At 44.1% G+C, this 20,961-nt stretch overlaps 1 protein-coding gene and 4 non-coding genes across 5 annotated transcripts in view; all 5 read left to right on the forward strand.

Annotated features, from left to right (window-relative positions):
- The first annotated feature begins 545 nt into the window (after positions 1-545).
- LOC129329179 (carnitine O-acetyltransferase-like) overlaps positions 546-20,961 on the forward strand; it is a 31,763-nt gene continuing 11,347 nt past the window's right edge. Inside the window, exons 1-5 of the mRNA XM_054978623.1 lie at positions 546-684; positions 5,287-5,508; positions 7,588-7,706; positions 18,946-18,999; positions 20,211-20,376. Coding sequence (XP_054834598.1) covers positions 619-684; positions 5,287-5,508; positions 7,588-7,706; positions 18,946-18,999; positions 20,211-20,376 — 627 coding nt within the window. The 5' untranslated portion in view covers positions 546-618. The remainder of the gene's footprint in view (positions 685-5,286; positions 5,509-7,587; positions 7,707-18,945; positions 19,000-20,210; positions 20,377-20,961) is intronic.
- TRNAC-GCA (transfer RNA cysteine (anticodon GCA)) lies at positions 12,209-12,280 on the forward strand. Its single transcript has one exon. It is a non-coding gene; the product is annotated as a tRNA-Cys (tRNA).
- On the forward strand, positions 12,563-12,634 carry TRNAC-GCA (transfer RNA cysteine (anticodon GCA)). The gene has a single exon. It is a non-coding gene; the product is annotated as a tRNA-Cys (tRNA).
- On the forward strand, positions 12,899-12,970 carry TRNAC-GCA (transfer RNA cysteine (anticodon GCA)). Its single transcript has one exon. It is a non-coding gene; the product is annotated as a tRNA-Cys (tRNA).
- TRNAC-GCA (transfer RNA cysteine (anticodon GCA)) lies at positions 14,245-14,316 on the forward strand. Its single transcript has one exon. It is a non-coding gene; the product is annotated as a tRNA-Cys (tRNA).

The following is a 20,961-nucleotide window of genomic DNA, read 5'->3' on the forward strand; positions in this document are numbered from 1 at the left end:
GGGGTGGATTGCACCTCTTCGTTCCTGCAGTCGTGCGGGTGGGGAAGGGAGGCTAGCAACTTAGAAGGGTTGCCTACCTCCATGTGGGGCCTGGAGAGCTCTCAGAATTAGAACTGATCTTTTGAATACTGTGATCAATTCCCCAAGAAAAAACTACTGCTTTAGAGGGTAGACTTTATGGCATTATTCCCCACTGAGGTCCCTCACGAAGCTCTGCTACCAGACTCCCAGGCATTTCTCACTCTGCAGGTGGCAATCTTTGGGCTGGAAATTGCATCCTGCTACACATGTGCAACGGGTCTATAAAGAGAATTCAATCCTTTTCCGTGCAAGTGTTGCAAAAAAAAAATCTATTTGCAGATAAGAGTGAAAAACCTGTTAGAAAAAGCATAAAAGCCCGCGCCATTCACTCTAGATTCAGAGCATGTTTCTGACGGAACGCTCATGGCGATTCTTAAATAGAGAAGGCGGGAGGAGGAAAAATCACTCAACCCCCTTTCAGCTTCCTCTCGTTCCCAGGAAGTGACAATTATTTGCAGCCGGGTCAATAAGAGCCCTCCCCTCCCCCTAAGCCTTGGCAGCCCCTCAGTTGTAGGAAGGGCGTATGGGACTCTTGCTATGGGAAGGTGGCGGCTGGTGTGGCAGCCATGGCGCTGCAAAAAGCCCCCCGTTCTGCTAGGGCCGGTGAGTCGACAGTGGTCGTTGTAAAGAGCGGGGAGTTCCCTTCTGTTTTCATTGCAGCGGCGCCTTGGAGGGTTTGGGTGGGTGTGGCGGCAATTGTTGTTTTTGCGTCCATGGCGAAGTGCGGACGTGCAAAACGTGGGGCGCGCAGAGGGGCAGCCCGGGCTGTTTGTAAAGGCGTCTCAAACTGTAATTCTAGACTTAGTAACTTGGGAGTAATAAAAGCTCCCACTAATCTTGGTTCTGCGTAAACTGGCGCAGGATAGGGCTGCAAACTTCATTAGAAGTAAACCTGAAGGACAAAATAGGGCGGGCTAGATCCTGTTCGATTCCGACCACTAGCCCCGGAAGCCACAGTTGCAATCTGCTTGGCCAGAGTAGGGACCCGCGACGATTGCACGTGTTGCCTGCAAATTGCAGCCAGAAAACAGAGGCGAACGAAATGTTTCTCTGTTCCCTGTGGAAGCAGCTGCCTGGCGATGTTTACCGTGGACGAAGTTGCAAACGTGCAACAAGTTCGCGACTGTAATTGGACAATGTATCTAAATTGCTTCGGAGGCGACAGGCGTGCAGCGTTACGGCTATCGTGAAAGCCGTTATGTAGACAGTGAAAGTTTGCGGGTTCTTGCTGGGGGTCCCGTTAAAAATGGCTCATGGCCCCTACTGCAATCCAGAATGGTTTATTGTGGAGCTGAGCGACCTAGAGAGGTAGAGGAGATGCTGTTATGGTCTGCCCTGGACCCTTCTAAGGAACGTATCAACGAGCCTTTAATGCTTGTCATAAATCGGTCACTAACTTAGGGTATCTTCCTCAGGCCTCTCAAAGAGGCCTTATCCATCCACTACTTTAACAAACCATCCCTACAGGAAAATGATGTGGCCATTTATTGCCCAGTCTGTAATCTGCCCTTTTTCGGCGAAGTGGTTGGGAGAGCAGTAGGAGACCAATTCCAAGTCTGCTTGGATAACTCCTCTGCTCTGGTCCCTTCTCAGTCTGGTTTCAGGCTGAGTTACGGGATGGAGACAGCCTTGTCTTCAGCTGATGATCTGCATCTGAATGTAGACAAAAGCCATGTTTCTTTCTTGTTCTTTTTGGATCTGTCTGCAGCCTTAGAAACAGTAGGTCATGCTATCCTGTTGAGGTGTCTGGAGGCAGAAGTAAGGTATCAGGAATGTGCATTGAACTTGTCCAAATGATTCCTCATGAATAGATTCCAAGGGTTGCCATTGGAGGCCAGTTATTACCAGTTTGAAACCTATCCTTCAGGATTACACAAAACACATGCTTTTCAATCTCTATGTAAAGCCCGTAGGACAAGTCGTTTGTAGTGCTGGAGATGGCTGCCATCAATTTGTTAATGATACCCCGCTTTATCTAACTATCCAGATATCTTGTTGATGTGATAGAGGTCCCTGAATCACTGTTTGACTGCTGTGGTTAAATAGCTAAGAGTGAACAAATTGAAACTGAAGCCTGGACTGGTTGGGAAACCTGAGATTCAGCTAACCTTTGCTGACTTGGTTAAGAGTTTTGGGGTTCTCTTGGGTACGACATATAGCTGGAGAAGCAAGCTGCAACCCCCCCCCCCCCGCTTTCTTCCAACTCACTCTAGCATGAAAGATGGCTTGACTTTGCAGATCTGGCTGCTGGGATCCAAGCCATGGTAACATTGAGAGTAGACCACTGTAATTCATTAATTATTCAGACATTTTAATCCCACTTTTCTTTGTGGTTCAAGGCAGCACTCTACATAGGTCTCCCCTCAAAGTCAACTCTGGAGACTCCAGTTGGTGCAGAATGCCACAGTTCAGTCTTTATCAAGAGCTAGGTGGCGCATGCATATTACTCCCATTGTGAGTCACTCCGTTGGCTGCCTATCAGTTAGTGGGCTCAATTCAAGGTTTTGTCCATCACAGACAAAGCCATTTATGGCCTTGGTCCCTCATTTCTGCAGAATCTCCTCTCCCCTATGCTCCACCACAATGGCTTTACTTATCTGGGCATGACCTTCTGCGGGTGCTACTCTGGCAATGGGCAAAATCAACAATTGCCTGTAAACATGCATTCTCTGTTGTGGCCTCCACCTTAGGGGATGGAGGTCAGGAAAGCTGTCACTATCTTAGCTTTTTGCAAACTATGCAAATCTGAATTACTCAGGAGAGCTTTGTTACACAGGTAATAGGGCTGTGCTATAATAAAATGGTTTGGAAAGGTGCTTTGGTAAAGGGATAGGAACTGTGGACTATACTATTGTGTATAGTTTGTACTCTTTGTTGCTGTGAGGAGGATCCCACTATGTAACTTATGCATTGTTTAATGTGTCGTGTTAATGCTTATGCTTTGCTTCAGCTCTGTTGAGATTTCTGCTTGGTTCCAGATTTCTGCGATCCAAATATTATTGTGTTGTTTGTTGGATGTCCCAACAAAGTGTTCTTGTTGCCTTAGGCACAAATTCCTACTTTTCCATTAAACTCACAGGGTCTTGGACCAACCATTCTAAGTTACTAGAGTGAGGAGCAGGCCGGCCTATATCACCTTGATATAATCTATAGTTCAGAAACAACTTCTGGCTAAACTCCTACAGTTTTATTTATTACATGGAATTGCGGGGGAGGGAAGCATTTTATGAGTTATTCCATCAGCCACAGAGTAATAATAGTTTGTCCCATGTATCTCATTATGTGGCCTTGCTTAGGCAAGCTACTGTCCTTCATCTTCAACTTCTTATCTCCAATGCATAGAACTACCAAGTACACAAAATACTTGGACCATTTTTAAGTGCTCTGTACATGCTAAGATTATTATTATTATTGTACACATTGGCAGAATGCCTGGAGCAGGCTATTTCAGATATTTCTAGCTCATCTTTCTCCAAGGTTTTTCTTAACTTCTTGCTGTATTAAGTGGGTATAATATGGTCTGTGCATTTTGCCATAATGTACCTTCTTACTATATAATTGGGTAGAATATGGTCTGTGCGTTTTGCCGTAATGAATGGAAATAGCTGGCTGTTATGCTGGGGTCTACAACCTGGCTTAATATGGAAACAAATATGGCTCTTCAAAAAAAGGAAATTAATTTTTATGTTCAAGTATATTGGTAAGGTAGGTAGGATGGTACTGTAAAGGGAATGGCAGGAAAAGGTTTTTCTGGGTCTCAAGAGCTTCTTAGAGAGGCTTTACAAAAAAGGAAATGATAGAGGTGAACAACTGCCAGCAATTCACATGTAAACCATACACAGATTTATGCCAATGAATCCCTGAAAAAAATCACACTGGAGACCTCGTGTGCTATTTCCTAACAAAAACATTCTTTTTACCTTGGCTTCTAACTGAGGGAGCTCCATTTTTAAAAAGCTGTTTTTAAAAGCTGAGGACTATTTTATGACTCTTGTTTTAAAGTGCTGGATGTTTTATGTTGTCTTGTTAAGATTTTAATGTAATGCTTTGCTTCAGGAAGATCTCTTGAGACATGGCACATAACATTTCAAAATAAATAGAGTCCAGAGGATAATGTCCAGGAGGAAGGGGGTAGGGCACATGACACAGAGCTTTTAAGTCATTCGCGAGCACATCAAGCTCTGTTCCCTTGGCTTGGCAATGGACACAGGCTTTTTGACACCTCTTGGTTTGGAAACCTCTCCCTGAGTCTATGCAGAGAGTATTATGAAAGCAAACAGCATCTCTTCCCTAAACCAAAGTACCAGACCCACCTTTGTGGTAACCATTTTGTGACTGCTGTGGGCTGGGGACAGGACCAGTCGCTTTGTGGTAGCATTCTCACCATCCTGTCTTAAAACTCTGAAAGTGCCTGGAGGTGCCTGAATTTTAATGTGTTAATAAGGTTTTCATTGTATTTTAACAGTATATTTGTTGGAAGCTGCCCTTAGCCCACTTGCGGGAAGGGTGAGGTATAAGTTGAATGAAATAAATAAAAATAAATAAGGCTAGGTTAGGGGCCCTTAACGTCTGCACCGGACTGGCTCTCTCCCTTATCTGTGACTTACCTCTTGACAACTTCTATCAGGGTAAAAGAGCTTCTTTCAATAAAGTAATGGGTTTGAGCTGTTAAGTGTTTTGGATGGGGAAGGGAGAAGTATTTGACTTGTGGGAACTCTTTAACACATTTAACCGGTGGAACTACATTCATTTAAGTCAACATGCATGTGTGGTGGGCCTAGTGTGTGATCTGAGGGAGTATCTCTTTCTAGGACATTGCCGAAGTACATATGGACTTGGATAGGTGAGTGATGGAAACCCCATGAGAGCCTGAAGGTGTTTGGGCCACAAGGGTACTAGGCGGACATGTTTAAATGTCTAATCTCTGTATTCAGATTTATGTTTGTTTTCAAATTCTACAACCTGTACCGTATTGTATTTGTTCACTGAATGTCCTAGCTGTTGACTGTGTAATCTGCCTTGGGTCTCAGTGTGAAAGGTGGACTATAAATAAATAATAATATAACTTGATCTCATATAATGTTTGTATTGGGTCAGGGTGGTTTGTTGGCAGAAATTTACTCTGTGTGTGACAATGAAATCCACCTTGATTCTCCTCCAGTAATGTGGACTATAAATAAAGTAAATAAACCTTCTCCCTTCCAGGCACTCCATCCCAGAAATGCATCCACCTTCCCGCTCCCGCGACAACCTTTGCCCCCTCTAGCGCAAACCATGGCTCGATATCTGCGCTCTTTGGAGCCCCTGGTAAGCCCCGAAGAGCTGGAGCAGTCACAGCAGCTGGTGAATGAATTTGGGGCACCTGGTGGAGAGGGGGAAAGGCTCCAGGCTCGACTGCAACGCAGGGCAGCTTGCATGGAAAACTGGGTAAGGAAGGGAACAAGGGAGTCTGGAGGAGAGGGGTTAAGCATACAAACCTTGAAACTGAAATAGGAAACAGGTGGCTCCCTATCAATCCCTCCGCAGAGCTCTTGATGTCATTTCCCACAGCTACTTTCCTGAAATATTAGAAAGTGAAATGAAAGCTGCATTCAAAGCAATTGGGAGAAATAAATCACCAGGAGTAGATGGTATACCAATAGAGCTATTTCATGCTACAGAAACTGAGTCCCTCAAAATCTTAACAAGAATCTATCAACAGATACGGAAAACCAAACAATGGCCCAGAGACTGGAAATGCTTAGTCTGTGTTCCACTTCTGGAAAAAGGGGATTGTTGTGAAAGCTTAGAACATGGAATGTTCTGTTGTATTGTTGAAAATAAAGTATTAAAAAGGGGGGGGGAAGGGATGCCAGAGAAGTGCAGCAACTATTGGACCATTGCATTACTTTTTCACGCAGCAAAGCAATGCTCAAAATTCTACTACAAAGACTCTTACCATATATGGAATGAGAAATGCCAGATGTTCAAGATGGATTCAGAAAAGAAAGAGACACTAAAGATCACATTGCAAATTTCATGGCTAATGGAACATACCAGGGAATTTCAGAAGAAAATCAGCCTGTTTTTTATAGATTACAGCAAAGCTTTTGACTGTGGGAATCATTAAAGGCTATGGATAGTGTTAAAAGAAATGGGTGTGCTACAATATCTGATTGTGTTGATGTGCAACCTGTACTCTGAACAAGAGGCTACCATCAGGACAGAATATGGGGGAACAGAATGGTTTCCAGTTGGCAAAGGTGTCAGGCAAGGTTGTATATTACCTCCATATCTGTTCAACCTACATGCAGAATATATCATAAAGAAAGCTGAATTAGATTTAGAAGAAGGTGGAGTGAAAATTGGTGGAAGGAATATTAACAATTTGAGATGGAGATGACGTCACATTACTGGCAGAAAATAGTAAAGACTTGCAGTGACTACTGATGAAGGTTAACGAACAAAGTGCCAAAGCAGGATTACAGATGAACATCAAGAAAAGTAATGATTACTGAGGAATTACAGCATTTTATAGTTGACAATGAAGAAATCGAAATTATTAAATATTTTCTCTTCCTTGGCTCAGTCATCAACCAAAAGGGAGAAGGCACCCAAGAAATCAGAAGGAGATTGAGGCTTGGAAAAGCAGCCATGAAGGAACTAGAAAAGATCCTTAAGGATGAGGATGTCTCTTTGGGGACTAAGATCAAGATAATCAACATTATGGTATTCTTCTTTACTAAGTATGGATGTGAGAGTTGGACACTGAAGAAGGCAAACAAGAAGAAAGTTGATTAATCTGAAATGTGGTGCCAGAGGAGAGTTATGTGGATACCGTGGACAGCCAAAAAAACAAATAAGTAGGTTTTAGTTCAAATCAAGCCTGAATTCTTCCTAGAAGTTAAAATAACGAGACTGAGACTATCATACTTCAATCACATCATGGGAAGACAAGACTCACTAGAAAAGGCATTAATGTTAGGAAAAGTGGAAGGCAGTAGGAAAAGAGGAAGACCCCAAATGAGATTAAGTGACTCAATAAAGGAAGCCACATCCACCAGTTTGCAAGACCTGAGCAGATCTGTTAATGATAAGATGTCTTGGAGGTCTTTCATTCATAGAGTCGCCTTAAGTCAGAAGCAACTTGACAGCACATAACACAACACACACACTTTCTCCCACACTGGAAAAAATCTATTGAACCCCTCTGTTTAAACATTGATTATTTTGTTTTTTTCAAGTGTGTGTGTGTGTGTGTGTATGGTTTGTAACATATATAATATAGTGCATTAAATTTAGATGGTCTTAAACCATGTTCTTTCACTGATTCCACATGTATAAAATAGAGGTGTTGCACCTTGACACATTCCCACCAGGTATGGAAATGGGAGTTGCATGCCATGTTTTAAAAGTTTCGACATACTGGAGGAAGGGGGGGGCGGGTCAGAGAGGATTGCCTACAGAAATGTTGAGCCCTTTCCCTCTTTCAACGGATAGTCTAATTATTATTTTTTTTCATCCCAGATCACAGATTGGTGGGTCCAGTCGGCCTATCTGGAAAGCCGACTTCCCCTGGCTGTTCACTCCAGCCCAGCTGTGGTGCTGCCAAAACAGGATTTTAATGACTGGAAAGGCCAGCTGAGGTAAGAAGGAACAGCGACAATGAGAGACTTGAGACAGGCCTTAGGGGTTCTGGTGTGGGGCTGCTGTTCTTGGTTGGGGGAGGAGAACTGGGAAGACTGCGTGCGTGTGTGCGTGCGTGCGTGCGTGAGTGAGAGTGAGTGAGTGTGAGAGAGAGAGAGAGAGAGAGCAGCTGGGATTGCCCTTTTCTCAGGAGTGTGACCTTCCTTTAGGACAAGGATTCTTAATATTGTTGGGCCTTTGGGCACATTTGATGTTTTAAGAACAGGGAGAGTGGGCCTGGTCAACTGTTTCTGAACAGAAGCTCTCTACAGACGCAAAAGTGATTCCTCCTGCCCTTTTTGAAGCAACTTCTGTTCCAGCGGTAAAGAAGAGTCTTGGCTTGCTATTTTCTTTGGGGAAGGAACAAGTGGTTGCCATAGCACCCATGGGCCCCACAGTGGTGATCAGCACTTTAAGAAGTCCCCAGTTTCTTCAGCTTGTAACTCCTCCCTCTTTTTGGCAGTAGTCTTTGGAGCACCCCCATCCTATATGTTCCCACAGCTTAGGAAGTTTGCTGGCCCAGCTTGATACGGCCAGGGTTTACCAAGCAGAGTAAACATGCTGACGCTTGTTTGGAGAAAATAGGCCACAACTTTATTGATTACAGAATAAAGGAGCCATGGCAGCGTAGGGCACGGATCCCAACATCGGTAGACCTGCCTGCCAACTGATGAATCCTCACCCTATCAGCCCGCCTGCTGAAAGGGAACACCACGGGATGACGGATGAGGGAGCCACACTGGGCGGTAGCCTCTGTGTGGTCCCCCATCACCTGCACGCAGGCTCGTTCTGTCAGCCCCCCGAGCTGGGCTTACCACTGCCAAGCCTGGTCCAAGACCCCTTATGGGGATCCCTATCTATGGGGGAACAGTGCACACAAGCCCTGTTCCCCCCCCCCAAGGGATCCGTGCCCAACGCCCAAACCACCCACTGAAAGTTGTGACAATTAACCCAGCAATATCTTCTGTAAAGCCCAACAGTGCTTCAGCTCGGAATGAACAATACGCTTGTAACGGCAAGACAGCAGCCAGCCCACAACAGGACCATATAACCATACTAAACCCTCTAACTTAAATCCTGCAGAGGGTGGGTGGGGATTGCTGTTCCGGAGCCAACTGCGTTGCAAGGGGCCGGCCCTGTCAAATATAGAAGGTGGGAGGACCTGAGTGAAAACTTGTTCACTCGGGTTGGGCAACAGCTCCCGCCCTTGCATCTCCCAGCCGGCTGCTCTGATTGGCTGGCTGGGAACATTCAATCCGCATTCCCAGCCCGAGGCTGCGAGCGCGTTTCCGCAGGGCCTGCATAAATGCCGCTCTAGCTTGCTTCCCCTGGCCGCGCGGGCCCGCAAATGCCGGCCCAGGTAAGTTCGGGGGCGGGGCTTCCTTGGATATCTGGGACTAGTGTAATGCCCTTGAACGGAGTTTTGTAACGGCCCTATTTTATGGTGGAGGGGCCTGATCTGTCTTGCTTACTACCATGGTTTTGAGCAGAAGGCCTGTTTTAGCTCTGCTGTCACCTTGAGCTACTTGAACTGGACCATCTGAACATGGGGCCATCTGAGTTGTAAAGCAAGATGTTGATACACAGCCCTTTCCCCTAAATGCATTTGTTCCCTTTCTTCCTCTTTCCCTCAGAAGATCAAAAGTAATGTGAAGGTTATCAGCAGTGAAGGCTTCTGTTGAGGGGCTCACTAAATTGCCTCCCTGCTGCTCTGGCAATTTAAATGGGCTGAAGTCTAAAAACCCAGAAATTGTGCCCGTGGTTGATTGATGCTTCCCACCTTTTTGAAAAACAGTCTCAAACTCTGGTTGTTCCCTTGTTTGTGCTGCCAGTTCGGTGGGGATTTGGGTACCTTTTCTCAGGGCTTTTTTTCTGGGAAAAGAGGTGGTGGAACTCAGTGGGTTGCCCTCAGAGAAAATGGTCACATGGCTGGTGGCCCTGCCCCCTGCTCTCCAGACAGAGGGGAGTTTGTATTGCCCTCCACACCGCTGAGCGGTGCGGAGGGCAATCTAAACCCCCCTCTGTCTGGAGAGCAGGGGGCGGGGCCACCAGCCATGTGACCATTTTCAAGAGGTTCTGGAACTCCATTCCCCAGTGTTCCCCCTGAAAAAAAGCCCTGCCTTTTCTGTTCCTCTCTGCTCCTGTTCTAAGAAGAAAGTTATGAGGGGGGAAAGAAGGAGGGGAAAGAACTGTATATGCTGCCCTGAGGCCCTTGAAGGAAGGAAATGTAATAAATAAAAATTAAATGCTAAGTGGTTATTGTTAAGAAAGCATTTGGAGAGTTCAGAGCTCTTTGTATAAATTACCTTCTTGTAAGCCTTTAAAATAGGTCACAATTATTATCCCAATATTGCTAGTGGACTTGTGTAATGAGTTTTGTATTTGAGGTGAGATTACAGCTCGAAACTTGTTGAACCATTAACTCTTGGAACTGGCTATTCTGTACTCGGTTGCATTAAGTAGGAGAATAATATCTTTGGAAGGGATGTTTTGCTTCATCCTGTGGAGGACATAATTAATTTACACTTTATACATACTGCGCTTCGATTTTCAGACACCAGAAGAAGTTGCAGGAAGCAGGGCTGTATATGTATTTGTATGTCAATATGCCGCGGCAACACAGGAAGAGTGCAAAAATGTTACTTCCTTTAAAGAATTCCATTTCGGGAAATCTGACATTCTCGGTTTCTTTTTAAAAGCAAGTTTCTAGGCCTCATGACTGTGGAGGTATGCTTGAAAGGATGTGGGCAATTCCTGTTGTAAAATCTCACTAGCCAGAACGTTGGCAGAATAAGTCTTCCCGGTAGCTGAGTTGGGTCTTCTGTGCTTTTTTATCCCCATCTTATACCCTGTCTAGCAAACCTAGAGTAAATTATCCCCAAATACTGAACAACAATACATTATGCAAAATAAATAATTATGCAGGTTGCAGAAACAAGTGTTTCTTGGTACAGAACTTGGATTGCATGGGCATAGGATTTTAACATTTTTGGCTTTGAGGAGGCGGGAGATTGACTATGAAATACTGTTAGGTTCTATAGTAGTAACTTTACTGCTAGTCACGTGTGACTCCTTGCAGTGGTAGAGAACTACCTGGGCTAACCTGCTAGTATGAACACATCAAGCCATCTAGTCCACCTGTCTGTTAAATCCAGGAAACCCAAAGTTGGAGCATCCCTGGCAGGAGACTATTCCGCCTCTGCTTGAAGACTTCTAGTGAGGGAGACCTTCACTGTCCCCCTAGACAATCAGTTCCCTGTGTCAAGCTGCTCTTACAGTTGAGGAAACTTCTGATGGTCAACTGATCTCTATGTTCCTGTAAGTGAAGCCCCATTAGATCTAGTCTCACCCTCTAGAGTAGCAGATAACAAGTCTTTGCACTTCTGTACATGACAGGTCTTGACGTATGCGATCAGAGTGATCACATCTCCCATCAGTCTTCTCTTCTTTAGGCCAAAGAAGAGGACTTATGTTGTAGGACTTGTGTTCAGACCCCCAAGCATTCTCTCTGCCTTCATTTGAACCCATTCCCATTTTATCTTTATCTTCTTAAGGAGCTACACACAGACCTTGACACAGTACTGCTCCAGATGAGATTTGACTGGTGCAGAATAGAGTGGCCTCCTACTTCTTGAATCATGAAAACTATGCTTTCCCCCTCAATGGTGACTTACAAATCCCTTTCCTCCATTTTATCCAAACAACCACTCTGCGAGGATGGCTAGGCTGAGAAAAAGGGACTGGCCTTTACGATGCGTCTCAGCTGCTGGGTCCCCAGATCAAGCCAAGGCCACAGGCAAATCTACATGCCAAAGGGAGGGCTCTTTCAAAGCCACAGAAGCACTATGCACTCTGAGGAGGAGAGGGTTAAGGAGCCCTTTGCCTCTGAGGGGAAAAAGTAGTTGTGAGAAATTATCCTTGGCATCAAGGGCTCTGTATAGGGAGTCAGTGAAGAGCCCCTGAGCCACCAGTGGTCTTGAGGTTCCATACGCTTCATCCTCTTCCTCCAGATTCCTGGTGTCTCTTGCCCTAGCTTTTTTTTTGTAGCTGCGTCACACTTGCCTACTTGTTTTGCTTATGATTGCCTGCAGTCCCAGGACCCTTTTCATGTATACTACTGGTAAGGCAAGAAACTCCCTACTGTGTACCTGGACATTTGATACTTTTTGCATCAGTGCAGAACTTTGCAATTGTTGAATTGCATTTTGCCACTCTCAGTGCAGCAGTCATGGAATGCCTCCAACATTTCCCTCAAATGCTCTAGGCTGAGTAATGATGTTTAGAGAGATGTTAATCCAAATATGTAACTAGTTAAGCATGATGTACAATGAAGTATAATTGTAGTTTCTGTGGGTGGCAAATAATTACAGTAGGTAACAAACCTGTTAGTGGCAGCAGATCAAAGAGGACTGTGTGGACAAACCAGTATTCTTAACCAGACTTAGTAAGAAAGAGGCACATTGGGGGTATAGCTCAGCGGTAGAGCATTTGACTGCAGATCAAGAGGTCCCTGGTTCAAGTCCGGGTGCCCCCTTTATTTTTTAAGAGGGAAACACCTATTCCAAAACATTCATGGGTTAAATTAAACCAAAAAAACCCAACTTTTACCAGAGATACATGAGAGTGAATGGTGAGGCATATCTTTTATCTGTAACTAGTTGTTTGTGGCATCTATAAATTGGGTGGGTATAGATTGGTAGCAGAGCATTTGATAGCAAACCAAGAGGTAGCAAACCTATTAGTGGCAGCAGATCAAAGAGGACTATGTAGACAAACCAGTATTCTTAACCATACTTCTTAGTAAGGGAGACGTGTTGGGGGTATAGCTCAGCGGTAGAGCATTTGACTGCAGATCAAGAGGTCCCTGGTTCAAGTCCGGGTGCCCCCTCTTTTTAGGAAGGAAAACATATTAAGCCCTCTCTTTTCCAAAACATTCATGGGTTATATTTTTTAAAAAATCTTTGCCAGAGATTCATGAGAGTGAATGGAGTTCTTTGTGGCAAATATTTGTAATTTGGGTGGGTGTCGCTTGGTGGCAGAGCATTTGATAGCAAACCAAGAGGTAGCAAACCAATTAGTGGCAGTAGATCAAAGAAGACTGTGGACAAACCAGTATTCTTAACCATACTTCTTAGTAAGGGAGTCATGTGTTGGGGGTATAGCTCAGCGGTAGAGCATTTGACTGCAGATCAAGAGGTCCCTGGTTCAAGTCCGGGTGCCCCCTCTTTTTAAGAAGGAAAACGTATTACGCCTCTCTGTTCCAAAACATTAATGGGTTATATTTTTTTAAAAATCTTTGCCAGAGAAACATGAGTTAATGTTGAAACATATCCTGTATCTTAACTAGAGTTCTTTGTGGCAAATATTTGTAATTTGGAGGATCTAGCTTGATGGTAGAGCATTTGATTGTAAACCAAGAGGTATCTCCCAACCCTATCTTTCAGTGGAGAACTGTATCTTGAATTTTTAGTTGGTCTAATCCCCAGATGTGGGTAACACTTAGAAATATTTATGGCTAACATAGGTTACCTGATTTGGAATAAGATTATGGCAGGAAAGATAAAGCACAACATTGAAAGTACTTGTTAGTCTAACGAAGCATGCTTTCTCAGAATCCCTAACTAAGAAGTTCATTAATTTTGGCTGCCAATCATAATTTGTGATCCTCCAAGCAAGGAGGACATGGTCTTGATTTGAGAAATCACATTGATAGACTCCTGGAATTTCCAGGTCCCTGCGCAACTGCTCCAGTGCGAATGGAAGAGTGGAGGTTATTCCTTGTTGAGCTCAGGAAGAAAGAAGACATCTCTCTTTCCCCCCCCATGCTTTTCTGAAGTCAGGGTGAAGTCTGAGAGAACTACCATTCTTGTGCAGGCTTGGGGACAAGGTCCCAGACCATTTCAAGTCTTCACAGGCAATTATAATTGTCTTGATTTCTGCTCAGAAGATAACAACAGCTGTTGAAAGCCCCTCAAACTGATAATGTGTTCCCAGTAACCTGCACTAGCAAGCAGCCTGTTTGTGGCAGCTGGAGGTGTCAGTTTTCAAGGGCAGCCCATTTGGAAGGCATCGTGGTAGTCCAGCATGGATAACTATGGCTATATCATGCCTTTCGAAGAACAGGCTGCAGCTAGTGGACTATCTGAAGTTGGGTCACTTAAAGAGAAGATTTGTTATCGGCCAAGAAACTTCTAAGAAAGTCATCTTGCTTACCACTACTAATCTTTCCTTGCAGCGTGCAAGGTGAATAAAGTGTTGAATATGATCTTGGTATACAAGGGGATAAAAGTGAGGCCCAGTATCCCTGTCAATAGTCTGGAACATACCTCAAAACTCTTTGCAAAGCACAGATATGCACTGGGTTATTTCTCAACAGATGTTTATATGGAAAGGATGACTTTAATAGTATGAGAGCATTTATGCTAGGGGGTGTAGAAAGGAACTATGTGGCAAAACCAGTATCTATAAGTAGGCTTCCAGGTAAGTTAAGTATGTGCAGGGGGTATAGCTCAGAGGTAGAGCATTTGACTGCAGATCAAGAGGTCCCTGGTTCAAGTCCGGGTGCCCCCTCTTTTTTTAATATTTATTTAATATATTTAAAACATAAAACATTCTTCATTTATTTGAGGATAAGGAGGGCTCAAAATCGAAATCCTTGTGGGTGAAACTTAGAAGTACTCCATGAAACTGATGTGTAAAATTTTTTTAGTAAAACTGAAGAGGAAAATAGGGGACCGATTCTGTGTTCTTAACTAAAGTTTGTCAGTGACATATTCCTGTATTCTGAGAGGCTGCCTACAGTGTGTTTCACTGCAGGTCAAAAGGTCTCTGGATCCAATGCTAGTGACCTCTTTTTTTTTTTTAAGAGTTTTGAACTGTTTTTATGTTTTACAACATGCCAGTACCAAATAACATTATTATATACATCTAAACATATTATATTCATCTAAACTTTCTGCCACCTGAGCAACCAAGATTCATTTTAATGGATCAGTTTTAAGTTCTGAGACTGAGGGAGGAGTGAGTGTGTAGGGTGGAACCACCTCAAGGAATAGTTACTTAAAAAAACAATTCACTGCATTTCTAAACCATTTTTCTATTTAAACATTTACTTAAAGCAAGCTACATGTGTGGTACACCCAAATGTAGCAATTGGCTTTGGTGGAAAAAACGGATGTTCCCTCAGAACAAATCCTGAGGCTGTTTACTGAGCACATTCCTTTAAATTCCGCCTAGCCCTGACTTCTCAAAAACAAACTCCTGGTCCTTTGAGAAGGCAGCCATAACTCCCCCTCACCTGGCATATCTGAGATACTGTTGCTCTTGATAATAGTTGTTACAGTGTTTACTTTTTGTGGCTATGTAAATTCACGTCGTTTCTGAAGCTGAGTTGTGTTAACTCTGCGTGCTCTCCATTTATATAGATTACACACAATTGTATTAATTTAAATGTTTATATCGTTCCCTTTTTTCAGACAGGCTGAAGAGCTCAAAGCATTTCAGAGTGGCCAGGTAGTCCAACCAGGCAGGACTCTGATGGGTCTGTTTCCCAGCTTTTTAAAAAGCTGTTCTGTGAGTTCAGCCATTTAAAGTTCCTTCTTTTTAGAAGAAAAACCCTTTAGGCAACGAATGCTGTTCTGCAGATCCAAAGTATTTGTAGATTAAAACATCAGATATGTGGAAAATGGCTCTTGGGTTCAGCACTGAATGGGACAACAACTTCTTTGGATATAAGATAGGCAATTGGAATTTTACCGGTTTAGTCAGATATTTAGCCTCTAAAATCAACTGACTGAACAAGATATAAAGCCAGATAATACATGGAATAGAATCTGAGTCCACTGCAATGATTATTGTAAGTGTATCACATTGCTTTGCTGGTGGAGAGTACCCTCAAGTCATAGCTGACTATTGGCAACCCCTGGTGTGGTTTTCAAGGCAAGAGACTAACAGAGGTGGTTTGCCATTTATAGTCTTCTTTCTCACTGAGACTCAAAGTGGATTACATAGTGTAATTTTAGTACAGTCAATATCAAGGACATTTCCATAAACAATGCCATAGGGTAAATAAATGCAAGTTTACAAAAATATAACATTAGCAAAAATCTAATACAGAGTTGAAGAAATGTTGAAACAGAGCATAAGCTTTCTAGGACTGACATTAGACAAAACAGAACTACCTAATGGCCTCCCTGGTCAGAAAGAATGAAGTAGTCAATTTATACCTGCATCTGATGAAGAGAACTGTGATTCTTGAAATCTTATGCTACAGTAAAGTTGGTTAGTCTTAAAGGTGCTACTGGACTTCCTATTTTACTTCCAGCTGGAAGCTGATTCCAAGAAGTTTAGAGAGATTTCAAAGGTTTAAGATGCTAGGAGGAGTCTTCCTGGAGATTTCAGGAAAGTCTTTGATCCACACGGGAGTGAGATAATACAACCCCTTGGCACAGAGGGGGAAGCTCGCTTTGGCTGATTCCCTCTAGGGAGAAGGAGCGCTCACACCTGCGTTCCAACTGACGGCCACCATTGCCATGTGGAGACAAAGGGCTGCCTGCTTGAACAGAGGCACCAAAGTAATGGGAAGCTTTTAGAGCTCAGTAACTTCTAAGTTAGAGATGCTGCCTTAGAATAAGATCAGCTAGGGCATGTACAGAGTGAGAGAGGAATTGCATATATACATCTTTCTTTTGGATTCCTTGCTCAAACCACTTCTGTGCTGAAAGTAGGAAAGGGATGGTGGTCAGCTGGTAAATCACTAATTCCCCAGTGGTGTTCAAGAGTAGTAAGCTGTCACTGGGTAGTAGGAGACGCGGGCATTGCAATACTGGAAAAGGAAGCTGGGAACACTGGTCCTCGCCCTGGGTAATTTCTGCAAAGGCCATTTAGTGGCAGCCGTACTGAAAGAGGGAGAGAGAACCCCTCTGAGGTTCAAGAAAGCCAGGAAAGGGCTGCATCACTGCATGGACACTCCGATGGACGATGGTGTCTTGATAACTACAAAGGGTAGGATGTTGTGCCCTTGAGTCAGTAGGTCTGTTTCACCACAGGCTGAGATTGTAGAACTAGAGAAAAAAATAGAACACCACATGCAAACATACTTGTTTTAGGAAACAAGATAAGCAGTGCAGGACTTCATCCCCAATAAAAGTAACCTTCTGAGCTGATTCATTACATTGCAGCTTGGTGTTTTCGACGAGAATGCTCTCCTGAACAATTCTGTTTTGCATGTTTTGTGAAACAATAGAGGTGTGGGGGCTTTCCTAATAGCCTCAGGCAGACCTTTCCACAGGGTAGGAGTCACTGCAGAGGATGCACATGAATGGACAGTTGCTGATTTTATCTGTTTGCAGGATGGAACCTTCGGAAGGCTTTGCTCAGGTTAGCAGAGCCGTTGCAGCAGAACACAGCAGGGGAGGTGGTCCTGCAAGCACAGGGGTCCCGTGCCTTTAAGGGCTTTGTAGGTGATCGTCTAGAACAGGGGTGGGCAAATTGCGGCCCGCGGGCCACATGCGGCCCGCTACAGAGTTTTTTGTGGCCTGCCAAGACAGTCAGAAAAATCCGCCTTGAACCGAGATTTCCTTCCCGTGCGCGATATGAAATTAGCACAATAAATAAATTGAATAAAACTACCACTATTTTATTTAATTTATATTTATTGATTTTTATGATACAATTTATACCTTTTCTGAAATGCAAAGTTAACTAATGAATGCAATTATTTTAAAAGGTGCGGCCCTCCGCTAACCTCCGCTCCCACAAAGTGGCCCCTGAGCCAAAACAATTGCCCACCCCTAGTCTAGAAGCTTGAATATGAGCACCCGGCCTTAGATAGTTCCTTCTTTGCATTGTTCTCTAATTCTGTAACCCTAGTCTTATTGCATTGTTCATTGGCTGTCTTACACTGACTGTTTTGTGTCCTGTAACCTGCCTTGAGTCTCAGCAAGAAAGGCCAACTATAAATAAAAGGATAATACCCTTCTCCAACCCCCAAACCTGTGTTCTTGGTGTTCCATGGCGTTTCCTGTACGTTGTATAAATGTTGGTTGTTTTTTTTTTTTTTTAATCCTGTATTGTAATTAGAGGCCCTTCCACCCACCCCCCACCGCCCCAAAGTATCATTTGTAGGCAGTCACTGCACTGGCACAGAACTGTGGCATGTCATTTGGGTTGGTTTTAATGAAAGATATATTACGTGGCTTTTGTTTTGGGATTTTGCTGTGAACCTGCGTGTTTACCTATGTTGTTTGCACATTCATGGAGGTATGCCCTTAAAAAAGTTGTCTGTGCATTCTGGACCAAGTGTAAGTTTCTGAGCAGTCTTTCAGGGTAGCTCCAAGTAAAGCATAATAAAAAGAATCCTGTTTTGACCTGACCCAAGCGTGTGTGACTGTAGCAAGCATTTATAAAGAATCTACTTCACTCGGTACCTGGTTAAGTGTAAAATGGGTCACAGCCAGTGGCAGTCCCCACACTGTGCCTGCGTCAGGGGGTGATTGCGTGATCCAATCATGGGTGATGCAGAGTCACAACAATTTCTGCTCCTTGGGAGAGGATGTTCCCCGTGCTTCTCTGCATGAGTCAGTATTCCTGGCTTTATTCTCTTTCAGTTGTGGGGGCATGCTCTGGATATTGGCTCAGGAAGAAGCACAGGGCTTTTTTGAGGTTGGGTCATTCTTGCTTGTGCACACCCATCTTAGAAATTTTTTTACTGGTGTAAAGATGAAGTGTGCCCTGTCAGAAATCTGCTGGGTAGGAATGATCTTAATGATACACGGTGGGGCCCCAGAATCATTGCCACCCCCACCAAGGGGGTGACCCTTGCGCCAGGGAGGCATGTGGGAGCCAGCTGCCTGAACCTTGGAGGAAGCAGGCACAAGCAGCTGCTGTTGAGCTGGTTTCTTGATGCCCTGAAGGGGTGGCAGCGAGTGGCTGTCACTGCAAGTGGGTGGCCCAGGCCTCAGAGAGAACCAGTAAGATTGGCAGTAGTGGGAGCTTCACTTTTTTTCTTCCCCCTCCCCCCAGCTTGGGGCCCAGACCACCCCTATTGCTGGTTTACAGGATGTTAAGAGACAATGAAAATCTATTAAATTATATAAGGTGTGCACTGCAGAGTTGGGACAAAGTAGGGGAATGGAGACTGGTGCTTGGAGGCTTTCTCTGAATTTAACGGGATTTCTTTTTCTTTGTTTGCCTGTGTAGGTTTGCAGCAAAACTCATTGCTGGTATGCTGGACTTCAAAGCCAAGATTGACTAGTGAGTATCCCTGACTGCTTGTCCCAACAAGTTGGTTAAAATCAAAGTTACGCATGCAAGACTTTACGCCTGTTGTGTCAACATAGGAAACATAAACATAGCCCTGTGTTTTTAGGAGAACATGGGGAGGGTGATGAGTGTCTGCTGTTTAAGGAGGTAGTATTGGTGCTATATAGATGATGGATCACCCAGGTATGTGTCTGGCCACTTGGTCTTGCCGTGTAGTGAGGAGAATGAGGTCATGCTTTTGTTCCCGATCTGGAATCCGGAGAAGCACTAAGGTTCTGTTCACTGCTCGGCAAGACAATACAGATAACCAACTTACCTAGTAGTTACATGGTGGGACCTGGTGGCAGAGTTTCTGGTTGGCATCCAGAAGGCTCCGGGTTCAGTCCGTGACTTCTCCTATCTGCTGCATCAGGGTGGACAATACTAATATAGGGGCACCAATGTTTGACAGCTTCCTGAGTGTAAAGGCCAAGGACTACGCCTCCTGATAAATACTCATCTACATTCAGTCATTATTCAGGTGAGAATGGAAGCTCTGAGAGAAGGGATTCAGTGGTGGGGGGAAATATTTGAGGCAGGAGGGTTCGTAGGATAGTCTGAGAAGACAACTGGAACCGGAAAATAATATTTGTGTTGGGAATGTGGTTTCCTGGGAAGTAGAAGTGGTTATCCTTTTTTTTTTTTAACACTCTTTCCAGGACATACGTATTTCTTAAAGTTTTATACAGAATCTTAACAGGTGAAACTTTTCCCTCCACATATTTCCAGGCCAGAAGAAGCTTCAACTGCTACCATTCTGTGCTCTGGGCTATTGTTAAAAGCATAGAAGCAGGGCTAAGAAAAAAGGCCAGAATCCTAGCACACAGAGAGAAAGAAATAGGAAGGTCTTAAATGCTTTTTTTTTAAAAAGACTCGCTTAAGGTGGGTTGAAGGAGGGGTTTTTTGGTTGTTCAAAGTAGGAAAAGCACATTGTAAAAGTGAAGGCACTTTGGCTTCTGAATTGGGCCTTGCTGTGAAAAGTGTACCTGTGAAACAGAGTAGATGAACAATCTGAGTGTTGCTTCCTGCCAGGTCAGTGATATGAGGGAACTTCTTGGACCATGTGTGGTAAAGGGGTCTCGCTTCTTGGAATGGCAGCAGGCTTACAGGATGAGACCTGAAGGGCATTGTCTCATTTTTCTGGTTTCCCCCCCTCATGCCAGTCAGACCCTCTTGGTTGAATATTCCCGGGGCTATCCTCTCTGCATGGACCAGTATTCCCGCCTCTTCGCCTCATGCCGTCTTCCAGGACCAAAACATGATTCTGTCTTGCTACCTCCACCAGGCCGGAAACCAGCCACATATATCACAGTAGTCCGCAACTTCCAGGTAATTCCCCTTCCCCCAAATCCATAAGAATCACCAATGTTTGGGACTACTGACAGGATTTACATGCCCCTGAATCTAAAGGTCTGGAGCTTATGAACTATGTAGCAGCATGTTGACAAAGATGGCAGTAAAGAATTTTGGGAGTTATGTCAGCCTCCTGAACATTGTCTGCCTGTGTGGTAATTTGATATTTCCAGTTGAAAAGGCCATGGGCAACAAGGCTGGGAAAGAAATCTTCCTGAAATCTCTGAGGAGTCTGAATAGACAGTTCTGGAATCAATTAATTTCTGAATTAAAGTCAAGGTACTGGTTATCTTCAAGTCCTTCATGCTCTGAGACCCCTGAAGGACCATCTCCCCTTTTAACAGCTTCACTCTTTGGAGCAGGATTTCTTAGGCAGATCAGACCAACCACCACTTGTTCTAGATGTTTTCTGTTGTGGAGCCTGAATTGTGGAGTGGCTTGCTGGACCATGTGAGGAGAACTCCTATGCTTATACACTGATGCCATTTAGAAAGTTTTGTAAAGCTGAGCTGTTCAGGCAGGCAGTCTCAGGTAATGTCTGAGCATGCAGGCAGAACAGTT

This window comes from Eublepharis macularius, chromosome 4, assembly GCF_028583425.1.
Source record: "Eublepharis macularius isolate TG4126 chromosome 4, MPM_Emac_v1.0, whole genome shotgun sequence".
Taxonomy (NCBI): Eukaryota; Metazoa; Chordata; class Lepidosauria; order Squamata; family Eublepharidae; genus Eublepharis; species Eublepharis macularius.